Source organism: Trichosurus vulpecula, chromosome 3, assembly GCF_011100635.1.
Source record: "Trichosurus vulpecula isolate mTriVul1 chromosome 3, mTriVul1.pri, whole genome shotgun sequence".
NCBI lineage: Eukaryota > Metazoa > Chordata > Mammalia > Diprotodontia > Phalangeridae > Trichosurus > Trichosurus vulpecula.
The window spans coordinates 274,992,517-275,017,783 of record NC_050575.1 but is presented as its reverse complement, the minus strand read 5'-3'; the positions used below and the strand labels follow the sequence as shown (position 1 = coordinate 275,017,783).

Below are 25,267 nucleotides of genomic sequence, written 5' to 3'. Positions count from 1 at the left end.
GTAGCATTTACCTCTCAGGGTGGTTGTGAAGCCTAAATGAGATAGCAGTTGTAAAGCACTTAGCATGGTACACAGCACATAGCAAGTTCTATAAAAAGGTTTCATGTTTTTAGCTGTTCACCTTTCTCAGCCTCAATTTTCTAATCTACAATGTAGTGATCACTATGGCACCTACCTTCAAGGATCAATATGAGGATAAAACGAGGTGAGATCTATAAAATGCTTTGACAACCATAAAGTATTATCTAAATGCTATTATTATTATTACAACTACTACTACTACTAACCACCACCACCACCACCACTACCACCACCACTACTACTACTGCTATCATCATCCTCTAAGATTAGTGTTAGGAATGCTAAATGTCAGATAGAGTTGAAGCCAGCAATGAATGCCAAGGAAAAGAAAAACAGCTTTATTGGGTATTTGGGGGAAGGGAGGGAGATTGAGGAAGGGAAAGGAACGTATTGTGGGGGTTGGATGGGAATAAAAACAACAAATGACAGAAGTGAAAAAAGAATTGATCAGGAATGTTTTCTCTCTCTTCTCTTCCAAAGACCGCGCTCTTTCAAATGAGAAGCATAGAGCACAACTAGTTAAGAAGGAGTTAAACCCCAAGTAGGAAAATACTAGAGAGCGCCTAGCTGTCCTTGAGTTCAAGTCATCAGACTTAGACAAGATGAATGCTCAAGGATGGAAAGAACTTCTAGCTGAATAATTAGGATGCTATGTATGTCCCTATCAATCAGCCTTAGCTCCTTCCTGTCAATGTTCTTTGAAAGATCAGGGAGAACGGGAAAGGTATTTTAGGACCACTAGGGCAAATAGTTTCTCCATTTTGAGATAAGGGTAAAGGGTAGTCTATAGACTGGGGGTTAGCATAATTCTAAAATCTATTATTAGTTCATGAGTATTTTAAAAGATAAGTAATGATCAACAGAAAGCCAGAATAGTTTAATCAAAAGTGGGTGATGCCAGACTAAAATCATTTGCCCTTTGGATAGAGTAGCTAGGTTGGTGTGTCAGTGGAGTCTTGTGGAGAGAGTATATCTAAATTTCAGTGAATCATTTGACAAAACCTCTCATGCTATTCTTGTAGATAAGGTGGATAAATATGGACTAGATAAAAGGACAGTTAGGTGGATTTGAAAATCGTTGAATGAATAGACCCTTAAATAATGAGTATTTATCAATTTGGATAAAGCTCACTTATCAAATTTGCAGACACAAAGCTGCGATAGCTTTGACATAGGTAAGACAGTTATTGAACACAATGAATTTTTGAAGTCTCTTTCAATTCACATTTGGTAAATGGCTCTGTTCTTTATGAAGGGGAATACACATTTCCTGGAAGAGTTTTGAACAAGGTTGTCTGGGTTCAGCAATATGCTGGGGAGGCACATGGTAACATTCCATGGAAGGGGAGATCAGATACTCTCTGTCTTGTTACCTTTAAGTGTCTCTGTTAGGTTGATGAAGCCTGCCTGCCCCAGCACCCACGAGATGGGTCAGACACTTTGCTGGTTGATTCTGATGTTATCTCAATAACTCAAAGTACTGGGGAGAGCAGTGGAGGAGGTATTGGGGGATGGTAATGAGAGCTAGATGTCTAAGTCAAAAGTGAAGCATAAAGAGTGTGACGGAGCAGGGACAGCTTGAGAGAGGACAATTGAGATAGGAACAAATTTGGGCCTTTCTCTAATGAAGTAATTATCTCTTCATGAATGCCGTGAGCACTGCAATGCCTGCCTGTCACAAGTCCCTCCTCTTTCCAGTGCTTCCTCCAATCAGACACTAAGTTTTCCTACAGTGCAGTTCTGACCATGTGACACCTCCCCACCCCTATTCAATAAACTCTAGTGGATCCCTATTACCTCCATCATCAAATGCAGAAATCATCTGTTTGATATTCAAAGCCCTTCATAACTTGGCCCCTCTCCAACCTTTCCAGTCTTATTATTCCTTACACTCCACCCTACCCCATCTCCATCCCTACATACTTTTAAGGGCCAGTGACAGTGGCCTCCTTGCTGTACCACTAACAAGACACTCCACCTCCTGACTCTGGACATTTTCACTGGCTGTCACCCATGCTTAGAATGTTGTCCCTCACCTTCTTGATCTCCTCGCTTCTTTGGCTTCTTTGAAGTCCCAGCTTAAATCCCACCTTCTTCAGGAAGCCTTTCCCAATCTCTCTTAATTCTAGCACCATCGCTCATTTAATTATTTCCTATTTATCCTCTCTAAAGCTTGTTTGTACATAGTTGTTTGCATATTGTCTTCTCCATTACATTATGAACCTAGGACAGAGGTTGTCTTTTGCCTTTCTTTGTATCCCCAATGCTTAGCACAGTGTCTGCCATGTAGTAGGCAATTAATAAATGTTTATTGACTATGAAGAGTCTCAGGGATATGCCATTGGTCTTGTGCTATTGTCTTTTTAATCAGAGTCTTTGATAAAGATATAAATGGCACATTTGTCAAATATGAAGATGATGTCAAGCTAGGAGGGATGGTTAACATGTTGGATGTTAGGGTCAGGATCCAAAAAGATCTTAACAGGCTAGGACAATGGACAGAATCTAATGAGATGAGATAAAATGGCAAAAATTTTTTTAAAGCCCTATCACCATACAAAAAATAATCTGTTTCACAAGTACAGGTTGGGGGAAGCATGGCTAGACAACAGTGCATGTGAAAAAGATTCAGAAATTTTAGTTACTGTGAATTCAACACAAATTAACAACACAACATGGCAGATAAAAGAGTGTGCTCTTAAACTGCCTTAGGAGAGAATCAAATGAGTAACACATATGCAGTGTTTTGCAAACCTTAAAGAGATATGTAAATATTAGCTATTAATGGTGATAATACCAAAGTAGTCTCTTCTTACTCCAATCCATTCAGCACACAGTCATCAAACTGATCTTCCTAAAATATTTCTTTAATACTTCTTTACTCAAGAATCTATAAGAGTATTCCATTTTCTAGCAGAGTAAGTCCAAATTTCTTACCGTAGCGTTCAAGGCTCTCTTTACTCTAGTCACACATTACCTTTTCCCCCTTTCTATTACAATGAGAATATTATTTCTATTCCAACCATCTATTGAACACTCCAAATTTGTCCCATGGTTCTTATGTTGGTCTGCCTATAATACCCTTCTCTCTTTCCCTTGACTATCCAAATGCTACCCATATCTTAAAGTCCAGATTAATCCCTTCATCCTCAAAGCAATACTGACATTTCTCCTTCCCCCACAAACTCACATACTTTGTATATGTGTCTGTATGCATATATGTGTATGCATATATATGTATGTGTATATACATATGTACACATATATACACATTATATATATACATATATGTACATATACATTTAATTATACTTAAATTCTATTCTATAGATTGTCTTTGTATCATCAGAACTTGAAAAAAACTTGGAGTCATTTTTGATTCATATTTACAGAATTATAGCATTTTTAGAGTTGAAAAGGACCTATTGCAGCAAATTCAGCTAGCAGCCACTGTGGCTATGTAAAACCAACAACACAGAAGGGCTTCTAGCACAGGTTCTTTTGATCTGCTTTACTAAAGAAAATAAATTTAAGGGGTTAACAATCTTACTTTACTCCAACATACAAATATCATTCACTTAGTTCAAGAGGAAAAGCCAGCAACCTGAGCTTCAGAGCAAATACAAAAAAATTACAAGCATATACAATATAAACAGACCAAATCACAATTCATAGTTACCAGGAAAGCATCAACATCTGGGTTTACAAGCTGAGGGGCTCTTAAAATGGCTGCCCAGAGTCCCCTGCCACTCTTCCAGTGACTGAGAGCCTCAAGGAAAATGCCACCCTCTGGGTTTATATATCCCATTCAGGGTCAAAGGGTGTCATATCATTTGACTCAAACCCATGTGACCTAAAAGTGTTACAAACATTTGACTCAAACCCACATGGCCTAAAAGCCACTGGTGTCAAAAACATGTGACTCAAAACCCATGCAAACCAGGCCTTCCCTTGAGGCAAGGAGGTCATCAAAGACTCCTGATCCAGTCAAAGAAATAAAGGCCAGACTCTTCAAGGGCACTTGATTAAATAAGCGCTAAAAGAGAAAACAGTAAAGTAAAGTCCCACCTTGATTACTGATACAGGACCTCAGCAGCCATCTAGTTCAAGCTATACCTGAGAAAGAATCCCCATTACACAACATCCAATTAAGGTTCATCTAACCTTACCCATTGCATTCTGGGTCATCTTCTGTCATCCTGATGACTATCTGGTCACTGGATCCAGATGGCTCTGAAGGAGAAAGTGAGGCTGGTGACCTTGCACAGCCCTCCCTCACTCAAATCAAAGTCAACTGCAAATTATGTCATCATTTTCCTGATGTCATGGTCCTCTTTGAAAACCAGGGACAAACACAACAACAACCTTTACCAGAAGATTCCCATTCAGGGATAATCCTCAAAAGCAACCCACTTCACTTCTTGGATAGCTTTAATTGTTGGAAAATTTTTTCCTGATATCAAGTCTAATTTTACTTCTTTGAAATTCCTATCTATTGCTGCTGGTTCTACCTTCAGGGACCAAAAATCCCCCCAGTCTAATCCTTCATTTATATGACAGCCCATGAAATACTTGGAGACAGTCATCATGTCCACCTTTAGTCTTCTCTTCTTCAAATTAAACATCCCTCCTTCCTTCATTTGATCCTTACATGGCATAGCATCAAGATCCCTCACCCCTTCAGCTATTCTCTGAATGCTCTCAAAATTCTTCGAAAATGGTGATGCTCAGAATAGAAGATAGTATTACTTATTTGGTCTGACCAAGGAGGAGTACAGCAGGACTATCACTACCTTATTCATGGATATTGTTTTTCCTAATGCAGTCCAGTATAACATTGTTGTTCAGTTGTTTTTCAGTCATGTCTGACTCTTTGTATCCCCATTTGGCATTTTCTTGGCAAAAACATTGGAGTGATTTGCCATTTCCTTCTGCAGCTCATTCTATAGATGAGGAAACTGAGGCAAACAGGATGAAGTGACTTGCCCAGGGTCACACAGCTAGTAGTGTGTGAGGCCAGATTTGAATTCAGGAAGATGAGTCTTTCTGACTTCAGGCTCAGCACTGTGTCACCCAGTTGTCCTCTTTTAAAACTGTTATGTCACTCTCTCGATTTATACTAAACTTGAAGTCCACTAAAAGACAGATCTTTTTCAATACAAACTGCTGAGTAACTATTCATCCTTCATCCTGTAATTGGAAAGTCGTTTTTTAACCTAAGTATAAGATTTTATATTAATCTCTCCTGAGATTTTACATTCATCTCTCCTAAATATCATCTAATTCATTTCAGCCCAGAAGTTTAGCCTGTTGAAAAATCTTTTTGGATCCTGACAATGTCATCCAACGTATTAACCATCTTTTCAGGTTCTATGCTGTCTGTAAATCTGATAAACATTCATGTCAAAATGTTAAACAGCACGGGGCCATGCATAGATTCCTGGAGACCTCCATTAGTGAGAGCCTGATGTGCACGTTTGACCATCCATTTCTGCTCTTAGAGTTTGGCCCTCAGGTCAGTTCTGAATCTATGTAGCTCTGTCATTGTTTTCCTTCTTTTTCATTATTCACATCTGATCAGTTGATCAGTCCTAGCAACCCTGAGTCTTTGATAACTCTCACATCTCTCCTTTCTATCCCTACTATCCCTACTTTAGTTCAGACCCTCATTTTTTCTTACTTAGCTTATACTGCTAACTTCTTAAAATAGCTTTCTCTTTCTAGTACCTCCTTTCTTCAGCCCATCTTTCATCCCACTTCCTGAACCACCTTCTTAATGCATAAATTGACATTTCCCTGATCAAAAACTTTGATTGGAAACTTGCCTTCCCGACACAATCAAATAAAACCCAAACTCTTCCTTGTCCCCAAACGCCCTTTCTAGCTTGATCTCATGTATACTGTGTACTCTAGCTGCACTATAATTCTTTCTGTTCTTTTATGTTTCTTTGCCTTGGCTCATATCATTCTAACTTTTCCATTTTTTTTGAATGGCACTACTATCTTCCTGGTCACTAGGGCTCATAACATTGGACTCAAAGAATCAGAACCTCAGATAGGACCTCAAAGGTCAAATAGTCTAAGCATGCCTGAATAAGAATGCTATGACTCAATGTTGATTCTTGCCTCTCTACTCCCCCACATCCAGTCATTTACCAAGTTCTGTTAACATCTTTCACTTCTATTCTGACCCACTATAACCACCTTAGTTTAGGCCCTCATTACTCCTTTCTTGAATTATTATAATGGCCTTCCGATTAGTCTCCCTGCCTATGGTTTTTACCCTCTCCAATCCATTCTTCAAATTTCTGTTTAATTATTTTTCCCAAATAATGGTGTGATCAAAGTTTTCCACCCCAAAACCTTCAGTGGTTGCTGCCTAACCAAAGGGTAAACTGGACCTGGAATTCAATGCTCCCCAATTTGCATTTCAGGTAGTCATATTTTACAGAATTCCTCTTAACACACTTTATACATGGCCCTCGGTGTCAGTGTGTGTGTGTGTGTGTGTGTGTGTGTGTGTGCGCGCGCGCGCGTGGAGAGAGAGAGAAAGGGAGAGAGAGAGAGAGAGAGGGAAAGAGAGTTGGGGGGTGGGAGAGAGAGAGAGAGAGAGAGAGAGAGAGAGAGAGAGAGAGAGAGAGAGAGAGAGAAAGAGAAAGGAAGGAAGAGAGAGATAGAGAGGAAAGGATTGGGAGGAATTATGTGACTATTTGTATGGTGGCATGTGGCTCAGCTCATTATTTTCTAGTCTTGTGCCTCTATAGAAGGCTGTTAAGCAAGTGTAGCTAAAGTAGAGAATGAAGCATACATTGGGAGGAAGTGGCCAGGGTGCCTGATGACCTTTCTAACTAGTTTGGATAATCCTGGACCTAACTAACCACCTTTTTCTGATTGGTCCAGCTATTCAAGATATTTCAAACAATGGTTGGACCAATTCATAGCTCAACATACTGGGATTACCATGCCTATCTATGTATAACTCCAATGAGAGACATTTTAAAATGCTACAGTTTATAAAGAAATATTTTTTTTCCATGCCCAAAAGTTATACTCCAAGGCCCTGTGGTATCAATTTGGTGGTAGTTCCAGTGCACACTACATACATTATGGTGAAGGTTCAAAATCGCTTGTGGGCGGTGACATACCCAAGTAACAATTGTCACATCCAACATAGGGAAAATATACAAATGCTATGTCCCACCTCTGATGCTCAGCCTTCATGATACAATACTGATCTATCTGGCCCAGCTGTTTACAACTTCAAAACCTTTGGGGGAACACTGACCCCATCTCCAATCCAACTCTGGAGAAATGATGTATCTTTTTGAGTGACTTCATTTGGAGGAGAAAGGAAGACAAATGCTGAAATGGATGACTATTTTTACAGTAGCAAAACATTATCTTGAATTCTTCTACAAAAGTTTTGCTTTGAATTTCCATTGTGGTATAAAGGTGATCATGGGTTCTCAAAGACTGTGCCTATACATGCTCTGAGAAGCCCTACCACACTGCAGTGGTCCTAGCAGCAGACCATATCAGCTTTCCAAGGATTCTCCTAGCTAGGAGTGGGGAGGCTCGTTAACAGAAGGTAGACCACTAGATGATAAATACTTTAGCCATGGCAATTCATTAAACAAAGAAAGATGGCAAATGGCCTTCAGTTCTAAACGTCTCTTCCTGTTTTTGTAGTAATGGTGGCAGAGTGGAAGAAAATGGGAGATTAAAATGCAAAGGATCACAACTTTTTGGACCATCTAATTTCACAAGAAGCAATATGACAGGTGCCATTAGAAAAGTTTCAGTAAATTGTGCCTTTGTCTTGCTCTTAACAGTGCTTTGGATATTTAATTATCCTTATTAGGGGACCTCTATATCAAAAGCCCAGCTCAAAAGCAACCATCAATTAACCTAAGAACAAAACAATAAACATAAGTGGTCCTTAAAAAATGTTCATCAACTTAATAAAGAACCCATTTGGTTTAGGATGGCAGTATCAACATGGCACAGGCAGCATGGTACAATGCAGAGTTGGGTGACTAGTAATCAGAAGACAGTTAAAAACTGGGTTACATGAGTTCTAGTCCTATCTAGAACTTTTCCTGTCTGACTCCTGGCAAGTCATTTGGGCTTCATTTTAATCATTAGAGGACTAAATGAGTTCTGTAAAGTCTGTTGTACCTCTAACTTATAATTCTAACCTATTAACTTCTCAACATTAGCCAGTTAGGTGCAAGGAAGATATAATAAAGCTAACATATTTACATAAGATTTTATGATCAAAATAAAGTATTTAATCAATCAATTAATGTACTAAGCACCTGCTATATGCCAGGTACTGCTAGGAATATGAATACAACAAATGAAGCAATCAACCCCTATTCTTTTTTTTTTTTTGCCTTTTTTTTGGCAGGGCAATTGGGGTTAAGTGACTTGCCCAAGGTCACACAGCTAGTACATGTGTCAAGTGTCTGAGGCTGGATTTGAACTCAGGTCCTCCTGACTCCAGGGCTGGTGCTCTATTGACTGCACCACCTAGCTGTCCCCTATCAACCCCTATTCTTATACATATAGGATCTCATTTGATCTGGACAACAACCCTGTGAGGTAGTTGAGAACATTTTTATTCCTCATTTAACAGAGAGGAAAATTAAGGCTCAGGGTGGTTAAGAAATTTAGCAAAGGTTGTATAACTAGTAAGTGGTGCAATTGGGACTCAAGCCCGGTGTTCTTTCCACTACACCAAAGCGACTTAGGGCTTTCCAAAAGTTACTTTAATCTATAAACAATAAAAACCCCAACATCAAGGTAGGTTCTCTCCAAGAAAAAACATAGGTATGCTCTTTCTAGGCTTCACCAGGGAAGTTTGCTTTAGCTTGAAGTACTCTCTGCTACTGAGGCCCTTCATTCTAGTTGTCTGGTTCTTCCTAGAATTTCTATTTTAAGGACAGCTGGGGCACCTATGTCTTCATTTCTCTCCATGTTACATTCTTGATTCCACTCCAACTGTCCAAATTTGTCTAAAATGCACCTTTGATCAACACGTTCGTCTCTCTCTCCCCCACTCCCAACTTGCTTTCTAGCTTCCTTTTATGTGTTGTCTCTCCCCTCCCCCCATTAGAATGTAAGCTCTTTGAGGGTAGGGGTTGTCTTTCTCTAGGGTTCTCTTTGTATCTTACATAGCGCAGTGGCTGGCACGTAGCAAACACGTAATAAAAGGCTTGTTGACTGACTAGTTGAGCTCAAATGCAAAAGAGATAAGAAGTCCTATGTTTCTAAACAATAAAAGCCATTTTTCATTGAGGAACCAAAAAAAAGTGAGTCTGAACCTCTTGTTTCATGTTTTATTCTTTCAGCTCACATGCCTTGAAAAGCTAACACTGAATATATAATTATTTCAAACTTAACTATAGCATTCACTCCCACATGTGCTATAACATTATGATCTACAGCTAGTAAAGCCCCTTTGAAATAGAAATTGATTTATAGATATTCACTCTGTTGAGGGGAAAAAGTAATTTTTTCACTTCTCTTGTATTTTGATAGGGTTTCAACTATAGGCCTTCTTTTCTCTCCTCGGAGGGCCTTTCAACCCAAGGCCTACTGAGTTCTAAGGTAGGCATACTGGGGAAAACCAAGGTCTGCCAAGCACTAACTTCCTGGCTTCCACCTACTTCCCTCTGCCCAGTCAGCAGGATCATAGGACCGTGAGATTTAGAGCTGGAAGAGACCCCAAAGAGCCTAATTCTGGGAACACAAAGAGATGGCCCAGGTGCTGTGGATTCCCTTGACTTTGAGGGAAGATTTCCTTCAAGACCATTTATCCGGTCTCTCTCTAAACTGAAGACAAGAAGTAGTCATCTACAGACATTTATGTTGTGTCTATTATGTGCAAAGCACTAGGCTGGGCTCAGAAAGAGATACTCCCAGTAAAAGATTGTCCCTGCCCTCAGGGAACCATCTCAATTAGTGTTAATCTAATAGAGAGAGATAAGTCACAAACACATGAAAATTTAATAATAATAAAGGCCATAGTACAGATACCTTGGAGGGATCTAGGTGGCAAGTGAATAGAGCCCCAGGCCTTGAGTCAGGAGGACATGAGCTCAAATCTGTCCTTAGACACTTATTAGCTGTGTGATCCTGGGTAAATCACTTAATCCTGTTTGCCTCAGTTTACTCATCTGTAAAATGAGCTGAAGGAGGAAATGGCAAACCACTCCAGTATCTTTGTGAAGAAAACCCCAAGTGGGGTCATGAAGAGTCAGACATGGTTAAAATAGTTCAACAGCAACACAGATGCCTATCTCAATGTGATAGATTATTATTAATAATAACAATAGCTGAATTTATATACTGCTTTCAGGAAAGCTTGCATTAAGGCAGTGTTGATGGGGTGCTTGGGTGCTTGTGCTTGGACCCTAATTCTAACAGCCTCTGCTTGGGTGCCTGTGCCTGAACCCCAATTCCAAAACCACATCCAGTTCTAAAATCATATCTCTCCCTCGCCTCAAAATACTGTCTCTCTAGCTCAAGGGCAGCATGCCCCAGCAACACACTTATCTCTACTCCTTTCACAGTAGGCAGCCCTGTGTACTGATAATTGGCTGTGCACTGGGTCATGACCATATTTACTACTTACTGACCTTACTGATATTTATCATAGACATAGTCAAATGTATACTCTTATATTTATTTTGTTTAACAAGACATTTGATGAGAGCCACCTAGATATTCCCAATCAGCCCTGACCGTTAATTAACTTAGTGATGTTTCACGGTTAAAACCACTCCTCCTAGTAGCCCCACCTTGGGCTATTTCCCAGTGAACTCTGGGTAAGATACCTGCGCAGTAGATACAAAAAGTGCATGTTGCTTTAAGAACTGACTACCCCTTAACCACTCCCTAATCTCACCCCAAAACACCTAATTGACATGTTTCACCCCTAAATCTCTTACATAAACTTTCCTGCATCTGTGTAAAATTGCAGGTTCCCTAAGAACTCTTTTCTGCTGTAAAGTGTAATAAATCTTTGCCACCTTGACTTAAAGAATGCTTGAGATGTGAATTCATTCCAGATGGCTCCAACCCTCTCCAGTACTTAGGTCCTTGAGGGGTACTCCCCCTCAATGACCCCATCTAGGAACTCCAGTCCTGGGAACTTTAGTTTTGGGATTCCTGAATCCCTGGGTTTTTCTCCCTCAACAGTGTGAGGTAGTAGATAGAGAGGTAGATTTGAGCCAGAAAGAGTGGAGTTCAAGGTTTGCCTCTGATACATCATCGTCTTCATTATCATAATAACAACCATAGCTAGCACTTATACAGCTATTCTATGTTGGAAAATAGTTTACATTTGTTATGTGTAAACTTGTACGATACACACACACACACACACACACACACACACACATATATAATGCATACATGCTCATGTACACATAAACATATATACTTTCTTCTCTCTAGGTTGTCATGGCCCCTCTTGGTTCCTAAGGCTCCTCTGGTGGATTTTCACCTGCTAATCCTGACCCAAAGGCTCTGTCCTGGGTCCCCTTTTCTCTTCTATTTTACTTAATGATCTCCTTAACTCCTAGGGACTAGATTGTCATCTCTATGTAGATGATTCTCAGATCTATTTGTCTGGCCATAACCTCTCTGCTGACCATCAGACTCACAACTCTAACTGCTTATTGAATATCTAGAACTGGATGTCTAAAACTTAATATGCCCAAATCGAACTCATTATCTTTCTCCAAAAAGCCTCCTCTCTTCCAAATTTCCCTATTACTGTCAAGGGTACCACCCTCCTCCTAGTTACCCAGTTTCCTAACCTAGGCATCATCCTTGATTCTTCACTCTCACCCCATTCCCCACATCTGATCAGTTTCCCAGGCCCCATGTATGTCCCCTTCTTTTTTCTAACACTGCTACCAACTTGGTTCAGACCCTTATCACCTTATTCTTTGGTTATTGCAATAACTTGCTGCCTGGACTTTGCTTCCTATTTTCCCACTGAGGAAAATTAATACTGTGCTGTATTATTTAATAACCAAGATTTCTTCATGATCCATCCTTTTCCTTATTTTGACAGATGCCACTTCCTGAAGGGCAGGCAGCTTTTGGAGGGCACGATTTAGCCATGTGTTCACTCCCAGGCCCCAAGACATTTACTTGTTACTCAGCTTGGATTGGATCCCTTCCAAATGGGACCTTTGCTTTTGTTTACCCTGTAAGCAGAGAAGCCAGTTTGAGCTAGGTTTTCTTCAGGGAACATATCTCTTGTCTTGGCTTTTACTTTCATCAAAGTTGGATTTGACCTGGTCTGCAAGAGAGAGAGACCAAGCTGGGGAGATCCTGATTGGGGTATTTTTCCCAGCCAAGATAGCTGGAGGCAGTTGGGCCTCATAAAGCAACTAGCATTTCTAAAGTGTTGGAGAGTGGCATAATTGACCGCTTCTGAAGGCCAGCCCACTTTCCATAGCTACAGACTAATCCTTTCACCTAAGGATTAGTCCTGTCTGCCCTTCCTCTAGTAATAAAGTAATCGGGAGGAGCTGAGAACTCTTTTCCAACTTCTTCATTAAAATGTCTCCCAACTGGGATTGTTTTGCCTTTGCCAGGGAAGGAACAAATATATACTCTCAATCCTGATTATGTCATTGATAGTCAACCAGAAGAAGACACACATGTTTCTCAGAATTTTTCTGTTATCTTGCTAATAGTTACAAAAGACCCTATCAGCCCTTGCTCAGGGTCTTTGGTCATCAAGAGTTGCGAATGACCCAATCTACTGGTTATTGCTAACCTAACTAATAGATTGATCATGCTGGTAACTTTGTCTTTCAGAAGATCTATTGAGACACCCATTCTTTATTATCAGGACACATGCCCCCATTAATAAATGACATCTTTCATGCTTTCATCTTTCATCTATCACTGCCTTAGTGTACTGTTTTGTTAAATTTCACTCTTGACACTTCTTCAATCCATCTTCCATTCAGCTCTCAGAGTGATCTTTCTAAAGCACAAATCTGATTATGTCAGTCACTCCTCTATTCAATCAGCTCCAGGATCTCCCTATCACCTCCAGGATGAAATATAAAATCTTCTGTTTGACTTTTAGAACTTTCATAATCTGATCCCTCTCTACTTTTCTAGTCTTTTTAAATCTACTTAATCTGTGTTGTCCACTGATTAATTCAGTGACAAAGACTTTTTTGCTGTTCTTCAAACTTGACAGTCTTTCTCCTGACTCCTGGTATTTTCATAGGCTGTCCTCAATGGCCTCAGCACTTAGCACAATGTCTAGAACTTTTATGGATTCTTATACAGTATATCTTGGTTCTAGATAGTTGTTTACATGTTGTTTCCTCTATTAGATCATAAATTTCTTAAGAGCAGGGACTATTTTTTAACCTTTTTGAGTTTTAAAAATTTATTTGATTTTTAATTTGTGAAATAAAGCAAACATTTCCATAACATAGTATAATGAAAAAGATGTACAATAAAAAGTTGGTTGCACACGAAACTGCAAATCTATTATACGCAAATTGCTATTCCTTTTGAATTTAAAATAAAGTTATCATGTGGAAAAAATCCCTAGCACCTAACACAGTGCCTGGTACCTAGTAGGAACTTCATGTTTGTTGACCTGATTTGTTTCATTCACTATATTTATCTGACTCTGGCTTTGTGACCCTGGGCAAATCACTTAACTCTCAGTGCCCTAGGCAACTCTCTCACACTATAAATTGCAGAGGTGATGGATGACCTGCATCAGTTAAGGGAGTTTTCTCCTCTGGGAGTTCCTATATCAATGTAAATATAGGCATATTCCCTAAGGTTTGCCAAGTGCTTTACATTCTTTATTTCAGGTGAGCCTCAAGCCTACACAAGGAGGGAAATTCTAATTATCACCTCCATTTTATAGATAAGAAGACCAAGGTTCAAAGAAGTTAGTGTTTTGCCCAGGGTCACAAAGCCAGAATCAAAATATATAGCCACCAAGTCAAATCAACAAGCATTAGCTCCTAATAAATTTCTGAGGCAGAAAACATTGTATTTACTATATCACACAATCTCTCCGAGGTCAAATAAATGAACGATATAACTAGTAAAGGAGGTTTTGTATTGTGGTACGTAGAGTGTGAAACAGCCAGAAAAGCCTTTAGGGAGGAGATGGGACTTGACCTAGGCTTGGAAAGATGAACAACATATAAATAGCAGGTCTCAGCATTTAGATGTGTGGGAAGTAAAGCTCTTCCTGTTTTCTGTTGGCTGCTATGGCAGTAAACCTCATTCCCTCCTGACTCCATAGCTAAAGCTCCCCATGGACTTCTTAGCTGATGATCTTCCCGGAGACATAGAAGATAGTCTATACACTGTTGTGTCTCAGAAGTCTTGACTTGGACAAGGTGATTCCACATCTGGGAGATCTTTAAAGAGTGCCTTGAGAACCCATTCCCACTTGAGCTTTTGACCAAAATAAGAATAAAATTTTATGTTCTGAATATGTAACTGTTTGGCTAACAAAAACACATTACTAGGGATTTGTTCTTTCATTAACTAGCAACACAATTACTATCATTGGTATTCTATTTAAATTGAGAGACCAAAGAAAATGTCCTGATAGTTCAGCAAATGCAATTTTTCCAGCCTCGAATATATTTTCATCACCTGCACACTGAGACAATTAAGTGGCCTAATTGACTCGGAGTCAAGCCCACATCTGAATTCTCCTTTAGACATGTAAGGGCTATGGGACCCGGAGCAAATAACTTAATGTCTTTCAGCCTCAGTTTCCGCCTGTGTAGAATGGAGAAAATGATAGCACCTACTTCACAGGCGTGTTGTAAGATCCAGTGAAATAATGCCTGTAAAATGCCTTGTAAACCTTAAAGGGCCATAGAAGTCATTCCTAACCATTCCAAACTATAATTTATTTGATTTTTGTATACAGTCCTCTAAGGTGCTGAATTATGTACTTATTTTTATATTTAAGTGAACTAAAATTAATTTATTTTTAAGATTCACCCTTGAGGTAAATACACACACACATACACACATGTATGTATATATGTATCCTGAAGTATCACAGAATCAAGACTGTGATCCTACAGATAATAACTTGATGAGAGCAAAGGATACAAGCAAAGGATACCAGGCTCTTAGGAATCTGGATTTATAGATGGAAGCACTGGTGTGCTGGTAAATGTTTAACAACTGGTTTTCTGAAAAAAAAGTATATATTACATACATTTATGTTTAATCTCCATTATTAATTGGCATTTTCTTTACTAAATCTAGAAATCAACAAAACAATAGATGAAGCCTTGATTTACAGTATTTGCTGATTTTAGCTGTGTCAATGTTTACATTGAAAATTTAAGAATCAGCTTCTTCAAGCTGACTCTCACTCACTATTGGCTGGAAGGGATCTCAGTCATCATTAGTCTCATTCTCTCCTTTTATAGATGAGGAAACTAAGGCTTACAGAGACTAAAAGTAACTTTCTTGTGGTTCCATGAATAGCAAGTGGCATAATTGGGATTGGAACCCAGGTTCTCAGACCATCAATGATGTGTTTCTTTCACTGTACCATGCAGGAAAAAGCTAACTGAGAATAAAACAGGAATCCTTTATGTAAATTAATGTCCTCCCATGATAGAAATGCAAGGCCAGGGTAGAGAAAGGCCTGACCTTAGAGTTAGGAAGTCCTGAGTTCAAGTTCCTCTTCTAACACACACTAGTTAAGGGACTATGGGCAGGTCTCTTTGACTTCTCAGTGCTCTAGAATTACAACTTATAGACAAGTTACTGGTCTGCATCAAGGAAGGGAGAAAATCTTAGTTTTCTCTCCTTTGGGAAGCTTTTAACTTGAGTCTGACAGATTATTAGGGTGAACACATGTTACTTCAGGTCAAGGGGATTTATTTGATGATTAGTAGAAAGTGACAGTTTTTGAGCTTCATGTGATTTAGGAAAATTTATATTTTAAGAAGGTGACTGAAAGGAGTGTGTGGAATACACTGGAGTGGGGAGAACTAGGGGTTAAGTGACATCTGTCAGGGGACTATTACAATACCCCAGGCATGAGATGATGAGGCCTTGGAATAGGGCAGTCTTGTGGGAATCGAAAGTATAGAAAGGAAGGGGTGGTTGTTAGGGATAATGATTGATCCAAATTAGAATTCTTTTTTTTAACTCTAAGTCTGGTATTCTATTATTGATTTATTCAACTTAAAGAATCAAACATAAAACTTTCATAATAACTTTTCAAAAAAAAAGTTAAAGTCCTATGTCCTTATAGAATCTATGATTTATAGAGCCAGAAGAAACCTTAGAGATAATGTAGTCCACACCCATCCCTTTACAGATGAGGAAATTTAATTTTGGGGTGGTTTGTTTGACCTGCTCAAGGTCACACAAGTAGGTAGTGGCAGAGCCTGTACTAGTACCCACATATCCTGCTTCCCAAGCTAGTCTTCCTCCCACTACACTACCTTGGTCCACAGCATTCACAAAAGTTAATAAATTCAATATGATTTTGTAACCTATTACATCAGTTTAGATAAAAACCTTTCTAAAGATACACTGAGAAATTTTAAAAATAATTTTTAACTTTGAAGCAAAAATCCCACAGAAACTAATTGATGTGTACTTGTACTTTGAAATTTTCAACCTTTTCAGCTGCCTTGAATTTTCACAGGGATCTTTCTTTCTTATTTTTTTCCCTGAGAAGTGATTCACAAGCTCATTACTATTTCCAATACTCCTTTGGGTTGGGCAGCCAGAGAGTTGTCATCACCACCTTATTTACTGTGAAGCTGACATTACCAAAGTTTAAATACTGGCTCAGGAATAAGGGCCAATCCTCTGCTCCCCTAGGGGTACACTACCCTTTTTTCTTTTTCTTTTTTTTAAATTTATAGTTTTCTTATTTATTTACCTATTTATGTATTTATTTACTCATTCATTTATTTATTTCTGAGTTTAAGAAATAAAACAACCATTTCCATAACATAACAGAATAGAAAAAAAGATGATTGCACATGAAACTGCACATGAAACAACTTGCTATTCTTTTAAAGTATATAATAAAGTTATCATGTAGCTTTCTTTTTACCCTTTTTTTCTTCTACCCCCTCAAGATGGCTACCATTAGAAACAAATCTGTGTATACATATATATGTATATATATGTAAAATCTTCCTATATATACTTTTATTTATCATTTCTTTCTCTGGATGCAGATAGGGCCTTCCTTCCTAGGCCCATTGTAATTAATTTGAGTGTTTATAATACCCTCTGGAGCTCCAGATTTCAGAATTCTGGCTCCTCCCAATTCCTAATCTATAGAAGCTCACTATTCCAAAATGGTTAACTTGACATTTCCTGAACCTGAGATGTTGCCATCTTTCTCTGTGCTTTGGAATAGATGTTCCACATGTTTGAAGTCTGCTCTCTTCTCACTTTACCACTTAGGATATATATCTTCTTTCAAAGGACATAGTCTCTGGCACTGTCCCCTACAGGAAAACTTTCCTGATTGTTGGCATTACCAGTAGTCCTTTCATCTTTAAACTGTATCATGTTTGCTGTTCTGCATAAAGAAGGACCCCCACCCCCAGTAGATTGTGAACTCCTTGAGGACAGAGACTTTGTTCCATTTTGTCCTTGTAGCTTTAACACTTAGCACTTTATTTATTCCATATATAGTGTGTCTTGTTTGCATATGGCTCATTGCCTGTGTCTCTACCATTAGACTGTGAGCTCCTTGAGAAGAGGAATTGTGTTTTTGCTGTTGGTTTGCCTTTCTGTGTATCCCTAGCACTTAGCACAGTGCTTGGCACATTTATACTTGGCATGCTTACAAAATGCTTGTTGACTAGAATTTAGGATATGTTTTTTAAAACATATTTTTATGTTTAAAAAACACTTGTTGAGTTGAATTGAATAGGCTTGGATCAGATTTGTCATGATCACAAGAAAGTTAACTTGTGATGTTATACAGAGTTGGGGTGAGGAGTGTGAATCCCCAAGCTTGAGGAAAGCATGACAGTGTTGAATCCTAACCATTTTCCATTCTGATGATGTGGTAAGAGGTTGGGGGTGGAGGTGGGATGATTTAAGATTAAAGAAATCCTAAGAAAGCTATTAAAGTAGTGAGTCTGATTTTAAGAAATTCTCAGTCAGGAAGGGGCCATTAAACTTCCCAGTACAATATGCCAGAAAATCTCAAACCAGCAGTGTGCTGGTAAATGTTTAATAACAATATCTCTGAAAACACACAGCACACTTTTTTTTGTTTAATCTGTGTTATTAACATTTTCCCCATCACTTCCTTGTCTAGATAACTAACAAAACAATAAATCAAGCCCTGATTTGCATCATTTGCTGACTTTCAAGTTGTAAATATTTATAATAAAAATTTAACCCTTTAACTCTACTCCAAATTCTTTAACAGAACCATAGATTTAGGGTCTCACCTAAGATAACAAAGTCACAAATCTGGAATAAATATATGATTTAAAGGATGGAGAAAAGAGAGCCATCCTTTGCTGGGTTAATGCCACACAGTTGTTACATACATTTATCATCAAGACAAGCAAATATTTACTGAGTGTCTACTGTGCCTAGAGACATGTGCTCTAAGAGTGAAAGGACCAATTTTTGAGGGACCTGAGAGGGTACATGTAATATTGCAAAGAAAATAACAACAGCAGCAACATTTATTATTATTATAGCTAGCATTTTTATAGTGGTTGAGGTGTGCAAAGGGCGTTACATATGTTATCTCATTTGATCATCACAATAATCTCATTGCTGTTGTTCAGCCAGTTCTGTAGTGCCCTACTCTTTTTGACCCCATTTGGGATTTTCTTGGCAAAAATAATGGAATCATTTGCAGTATCATTCTCCAGATCATTTTACAGATAAGGAAACTGAGACAAGCAGGGTTAGATGACTTGCCCATGGTCACAAAGCCAGTAAGTGTCTGAGACCAGATTTGTACTCAAGTCTTCCTGACTCCAGGCTTGGTGCTCTATTCACTATACTACCTAGTTGCCCCATCCCTATTTGACTTGCCCAAGATCACATGGTGGCATACCTTTGATCCCTCCTACTGCAAAGACTGAAGCTGGTAGATCTCTTGAGTTTGGGAGTTCTGAGTTGCAGTGGGCTAAGCCAGTTGGGTGCCTGAACTAGTCCAGTACCGACATGATAGGCTTTGGAGGTGGCTGCTCAAGGAGGGGTAAAATAGCCCAGGTTGGAAATGGAGCAGGTCAAAGCTTCTATTCTAATCCACAGAGGGGTCTACTATTGGCCTGGTTGAGATAGGGAGACCTAAGTCTCAAAAAATCAACAAAAACAACAACAAAGAAAAACCTCAAACAAACAAACAAACAAAAAAACGCAAACAAATGAACTACAAAACTTCAAAGTGCTATATGTCAACTATTATTATTGAATTTTTTATGAAACCCATTGGGCCTTCAAGGGTGAGTAAAATATTAACTGGTGGAGGAAAAGAGGAAGAGTATTTTAGGAAGCAGGAATAGCATAGGCAAAGGCATAGTGTCAAAAATTGCAAGGGTGATTAATATGTTACTAAGATTGGAGAAAGCTCAAATACTGGTAGGTGGCAAGTGGATTCAACCAAGGAAAGATCTGAAAAATTAGAGGGTGATTGTCGGTGGCTGGAGTCCCAGGTGAGGTGCAAAAGGGGAAAGGAACAAGCATTTATTCAGTACTTACTTTGTGCTAGGTACTGTGCTAAGTGCTTTATAAATACTATCTCATTCCATCCTCACAACAACCCTGAGAGGTAGGTTTTGTTATAATACTGATTTACGACTGAGAAATTTGAGGGAGGTAGAGGCTATATGACTTTCCCAGGGTCATTAGGCTAGTAAGTGAGTCAGGCTGGATTTGAACTCAGTTATTCCTGATTCCAGGCCCAGTAGGCTTATGCACTGGGTCACTAAGCTGCCTCTTGAGGGTTTTTCTCCAGCTAACACGCAGGAGTCAAAAACATCAGTTCCCTTTGTGGGATTTATTTTCAATTTTTCACCTGTTTGCAGAGACTGCTGTGGGGAATTCAGCGCCATCTCTACTTAGGGTAGTCAAACCAGGCCAGGTCTCCTTTACTGCCTTGGGGGAGCCACCTCTACTTTCCTAAGGTTATTTGAGTGGGCACCAGAAAATCCCCTCAGCCAGCCCCAGAAACCTGAAATTTCATTATTGGAGGAGGCAGTTCCTTTGAGTTGAAGCTTTGTCCCTTATGAAAATGTTAAATACCTCAAGAGAATTTGATTATAATTTGTATTGACATTATTAATATGTAATTATGATGTATTATAATTCATATTAACAATTTGATTGATCTTAATCATTTGTATCTGAGTCTGCATGGGTTTATGGGATCCCTGCTAGAAATTTAGTTTTGAAAGCAAAGGAAGAGAGCCTATAATGGTAGGTGAGGTGGGAATAATTGATAATAAATATATAGCACATTTACCATTTACTATATGCCAGACACTGTACCTTAATATGCTGTCAAGTTGTTGCTTTAGCTAGATTTGCAGAGGAATTGGGGTGGGGTGAGATCTAGATGATCTCTTCCAAGAAAAGATCATAGTTTTAGAGCTGGAATGAACCTTAGAGGCCAGGCTAAGCCCAATTCCCCAATTTTACTCATGATAAAACAGACCCAGAGAAGGTAAATCACTTGCCCAAAGGAACTTGTTCAAGGGAGTAGGTAGCAGAGACAAGACTTGAACCTAAGTCCTCTGCCCCTGAACCAGTGTTCTCTCCACTCCCCACACTCCCTCCCAAAGAGAAGCTTTTCCTTACTCCAGAATTTTGCCTAGTGTAGATAAAAGTTTAGATCTGAAAGGGACCATGGAGATGGGTTCTCTAGTCAAGCTACTTTGTTTTAGATATGTGGAAATAGACCCAAATTCATATAGCTATTTGGTGGCAGAAATGGGAATAAAACTCTTGTTTCATAGCATTCATTCCACTTCTCCTCTTCAGGTGGTCAATAAACAGAGTTCCAAGATCTCAAAGACTTCAGCAGCAGTGGGTTGCAAGACACTGGCTTGGGGGAGTAAATAGAGAGAGATGTTTTTAGCTTTCTCAAAGAACTCCTACTGGAGACATAAAGCTTCTGTAGTTCACATATATTCACATATATTACTCCTCTGATGTTATTTTGAAAATGTACGATGGGTAAAAGAAGTTGGGTCAGTCAGTATTGTGTCAGAGTAAGGTTGCACTTGTACCCACAGAATGTTATGAGAAGGAAAGGAAGGCCTTCAGTACCTTGGATAAATCCTCTGGCAAGGATTTGTGGGAGGATTGCACAAACATCAAGCAGGATCAGAAGGTGTGGGTTGTTTTCAAGTTCTAAGGAAGTAAGGTAAGGATCTTCTGAAGGATGGAAGTACTCAGGAGGAGAGCTCACTCTAAGAGTATCAGGTTCATTTGCAACATAACTTCCAGGATTCAACCGAAAGGGGAAAGTACTGAGCTGTGTTTTGCACTTTCCTGGCTTATCTCACATGACTTCCCCTTTCTGTATGTTGCAGGCAAACCGGACTACTAGTGGTTTTTGGCACTATTGAAGACTTTCCTCCATGCCTGGAAGGTCCTACCTCTAAATCTTTGCTGGCTGAAAATTTTCAAGGCCTAGTTTGGATGTCATCTCTTTTGTGAAGCCTTCTCTGACTCTTGAAGTTGAAAGTGATCTCTCCCTCTTCAAATTTCTCTAAATCACCTTTTATGGATCTCTGCTTTGCCGCTACCTTGCCTTGTATTATTTCTCTACTCTGTGCCTCTGCGTTCTCTGTCTCTGTGTGACTATCTCTCTGTCTGTCTGTCTGCCTCTCTGCCTCTCTCCTTCTATGTCTGTGTGCCTGTGTCTTCATATCTCCTCTTTCCTTGTATCAGTCTCTCTCTTTCTTTTTCTCTCTTTTCCTCTCTGTTTCTGTCCTTGTTTGTGTGTGTCTCTGTCTTTGTCTCTGACTTTCCCCTACACACCCACACCCTTCCTATCCATAATAAGACTGGAACCTCCCTTGAAAACAGTCTGAGTCATCTTTCATCTTTGAATAGCCATTACCTGGGATGGTGCCTTGAACAGAGTAGGCACGTGTAATAAATATTTGGTGAAGGAGTGGCTGAATGGGCAACTATGCTCTGTAGGACTGGGAAGTCCCTCCATACAGCTACTAGTCCATCAATCAACAAAAACACAATCCCTGCCCTCAAGGAGCTCACATTCTAATGGAGAGGGAGAAAAAAAAATATGAAAACAAACATATACACACAAGATGTACACCTAGTAGAAGGATGATAATTTCAGAAGGAAGTCACTGATGATAAGTAGGGGGGAAGTGACAACAAATATCTGCTGGTGAAATAGTTGCTGTTTGAATTGAACAGAAGTCCTGGTTGAGAAGGATATCCTTAGTACATTAACATCGCTTGGAAAGGGGGCTTATATTCCCTCTCCCGTACTCCTGCCTACACCTTTTCCAGAGCAACAGGTTTTTGTAGCTCAAACCCATTCAGAACAGGAGGGACAACAGCTCTCCTTTTCCCCATCCTCTCTCGGGAAACAGAGCTGATAGCTTTTTAAATAAAAGAGCCCATAGAAGTGGGGGAGAGAGAGAGGGGGGGAGGAAGGGGGGGCAAGGAGGGGAAGAGAGAGAGAGAGAGAGAGAGAGAGAGGGAAGAGAATAGAGAGAGGGGATAGGAGGGAAGGAGAGAGAGACACAGAGAAGGACAGAGAGAAGGAGGAGGAGGAAGAGGAGAAGGAGGAGGAGGAGGAGGGAGGAGGAGGAGGAATGAAAGTAAAGGTGGGGGCCAGGAGAGTCAAAGGCCAGTCACTGAGGCTTCCCAGGTGGGGTCAAGAGAAGTTAAGAAGGGAGGGACATAGCCATTCTCTCTTCAAAGTCCAAGATCCTGGAGCACCAGGACTTCTGCCTGAAGGAGAAACAGCAGAAACAGACACCCCCTTTTCCCAACCCAATTTTGAATCCTTTTCTTTCTAATTCAGTCTCAGTGGAGTTGGGGGAAGGGAGTCTCTATCCAACTTTGAAGAGGTGGTTAAGTAAGGAGCAGTTGGCTAATTTGCTCTCTTGAAGAAAACTGTGAAGTATCTGGAGGCCCCCATGGCGTCAGGACCAGGTCCCCTTCCCTCAGGGTCCTCCCTATAATGCCTGTGCTTCTCTTTCCCTTCCCCCTCCCGCTCCTCTCTGTTCCAGGTCTTTTGAGGACAAGTTGGGTTCCTGACAAGGCAGTTCCCGCTGGGAGCTGGTGCAGGTCAGCAGGCCTGCACTGCGTCCCCTTCCCCTCGCCCTTTCCCTACCCAACGAGTTGGTATCTTTCGCCTGGGGTTCTCTCAACAACAGCCTGGAATTCGTGTAACTTTAAGGGAGCTAGTCATCAGAGTACAGAGTAATAACCTAGAGAGGCGCGGGGCTGTCCAGAGGTGGACAAAATCCACATGCAAGAAGACAAACTAAACTAACTTTTTGAAGGTGTACATGTGAAGAGGTGTGCTCCTGACCCTACCTGCTTCAGCACCCCAAGATAAATGGGCACACGGGCATCCCCCAGTCGCAATTCCACGGGTCCCCCCAGTAGTGGGATGAAAACTCCAGCGAGATAGGCTGGAGAGCAATTCAACCGTGACAGTTAATGTGGGGATGGCAATTAATGCCCTTGCGGTTAGTCCCTGACTTTGGAGTGGGGATCCCTGTTTATTTTAGGGTCTCTTGTCTGTCAGTCTCGGGTTTTAGAGCTGGGAGTTCAGCAAGAGCATACTCGGTAATGAGTAGGTAAGCACTGACACCCGGCGGGGAAGCCCTTCGCAGAGTCCAAGAGGGACAGACACGAATCGCAGAGCGCCTAAACTGCTAAAGCCTTCTATTTCTGTGGGGGCGGGGAATTTTTTCTTTGTGTGTGTATGTGTGTGTGTGTGTATGTGTGTGTGAGTGTGTGGCTGGGGGTGGGGTGGGGGTGGAGGCAGCTGGAAACATCTGTTAAGGAACAGCAAACCGTAACGCCGGTCAAAGCTATCCTCTTTCCCCCAGTCAGTTTTAGTAACTTGCTACCTAGGACATCAGTCAAGGTGCGTGGTGTGTTTTTAAAAGGTATATCCCCCACTCCTGCCCCGTTTTCTTCATCAAGTCAAGCAACATTAAAAATAAAAAAATCCATGACCTTAGTAGTATCTGAAGGGCGTATTAATTACATAACCATTGAATAAGATTAAGGAAGACACTGTCGTATTAAAGAGCTGACAATACAATATCTGCAAGAGAGATGGAGAGAGAGAGAGAGAGAGAGAGAGAGAGAGAGAGAGAGAGAGAGAGAGAGAGAGAAAGAACTTGTAAATCTGCAATGAAGATGCGTAGGGTATGCCCCCCTTTAAAAAAATACATATATGTAGGCGAAATGCAACCGAAGGGCTTACCTTTCTGACACCACTAAAGCCGTGTTCTGCAGCAACTTGACGGGCTTCTTCCTCTCCCCCCGTGTGCAACTCAACCAAAAACTGATTAGTAAAGACAGGTCTCTCGGCAGATGCAAAAATCATAATACAGATCAAGACCACAGTAGCCTTCCACTGGGGTGAAACACTTCCACCTTGCATCTTTCTTGGGGGTGGGAAAAGTGCAAAGAGGTGGCGGATAGATAAGGTGGAGTGGGTGATGGCTAGGGTGGAGCAGACCTAAGAGGGTAGAAATAAAAAAAAATAGTTTAAAAGAAAAGACTTGGGGGTGGGGTGGGAGAGGTTGATCCTAGGGAGCTTGGAAGGCAACAAAATCAGAGTGTATTTTCCTTCAGGATTTTGGATGTTGGGGAATGGGAAGCCGTGTAAGTCAGATGGTCCAGCTCCTTGGAGGGTATGTGAGTGTGTGTCTGTGTGTATATGAGAGGGGGGAAGGAGAGCGAGTGTGGCTGTACTTGATGCTAAATCTGCATTTTCAGCTCCTCCTCATCTAGAATTCAACAGTGACCAGAGGAGAGCACCAGCCCCGTGACGTAACACCCGGCAAAGGCCAATCCCAGCCCAGAAAGGTGAAAGCCCCGCCCCACTCCTCCCTCTGGCTAGGCTTTGGCCCGCCTCCCAGGGGGGTGGGGGGCGGAGGAAGAGTTGGATTCAGAGCTGGCC

The 25,267-nt window shown here is 40.4% G+C and overlaps 1 protein-coding gene across 1 annotated transcript in view; it reads right to left on the bottom strand.

Annotated features, from left to right (window-relative positions):
* Positions 1-24,928, bottom strand: part of PCSK2 (proprotein convertase subtilisin/kexin type 2) — a 341,220-nt gene extending 316,292 nt beyond the window's left edge. The window contains exon 1 of the mRNA XM_036750726.1: positions 24,566-24,928. Coding sequence (XP_036606621.1) covers positions 24,566-24,745 — 180 coding nt within the window. The 5' untranslated portion in view covers positions 24,746-24,928. The remainder of the gene's footprint in view (positions 1-24,565) is intronic.
* Positions 24,929-25,267: the final 339 nt, after the last annotated feature.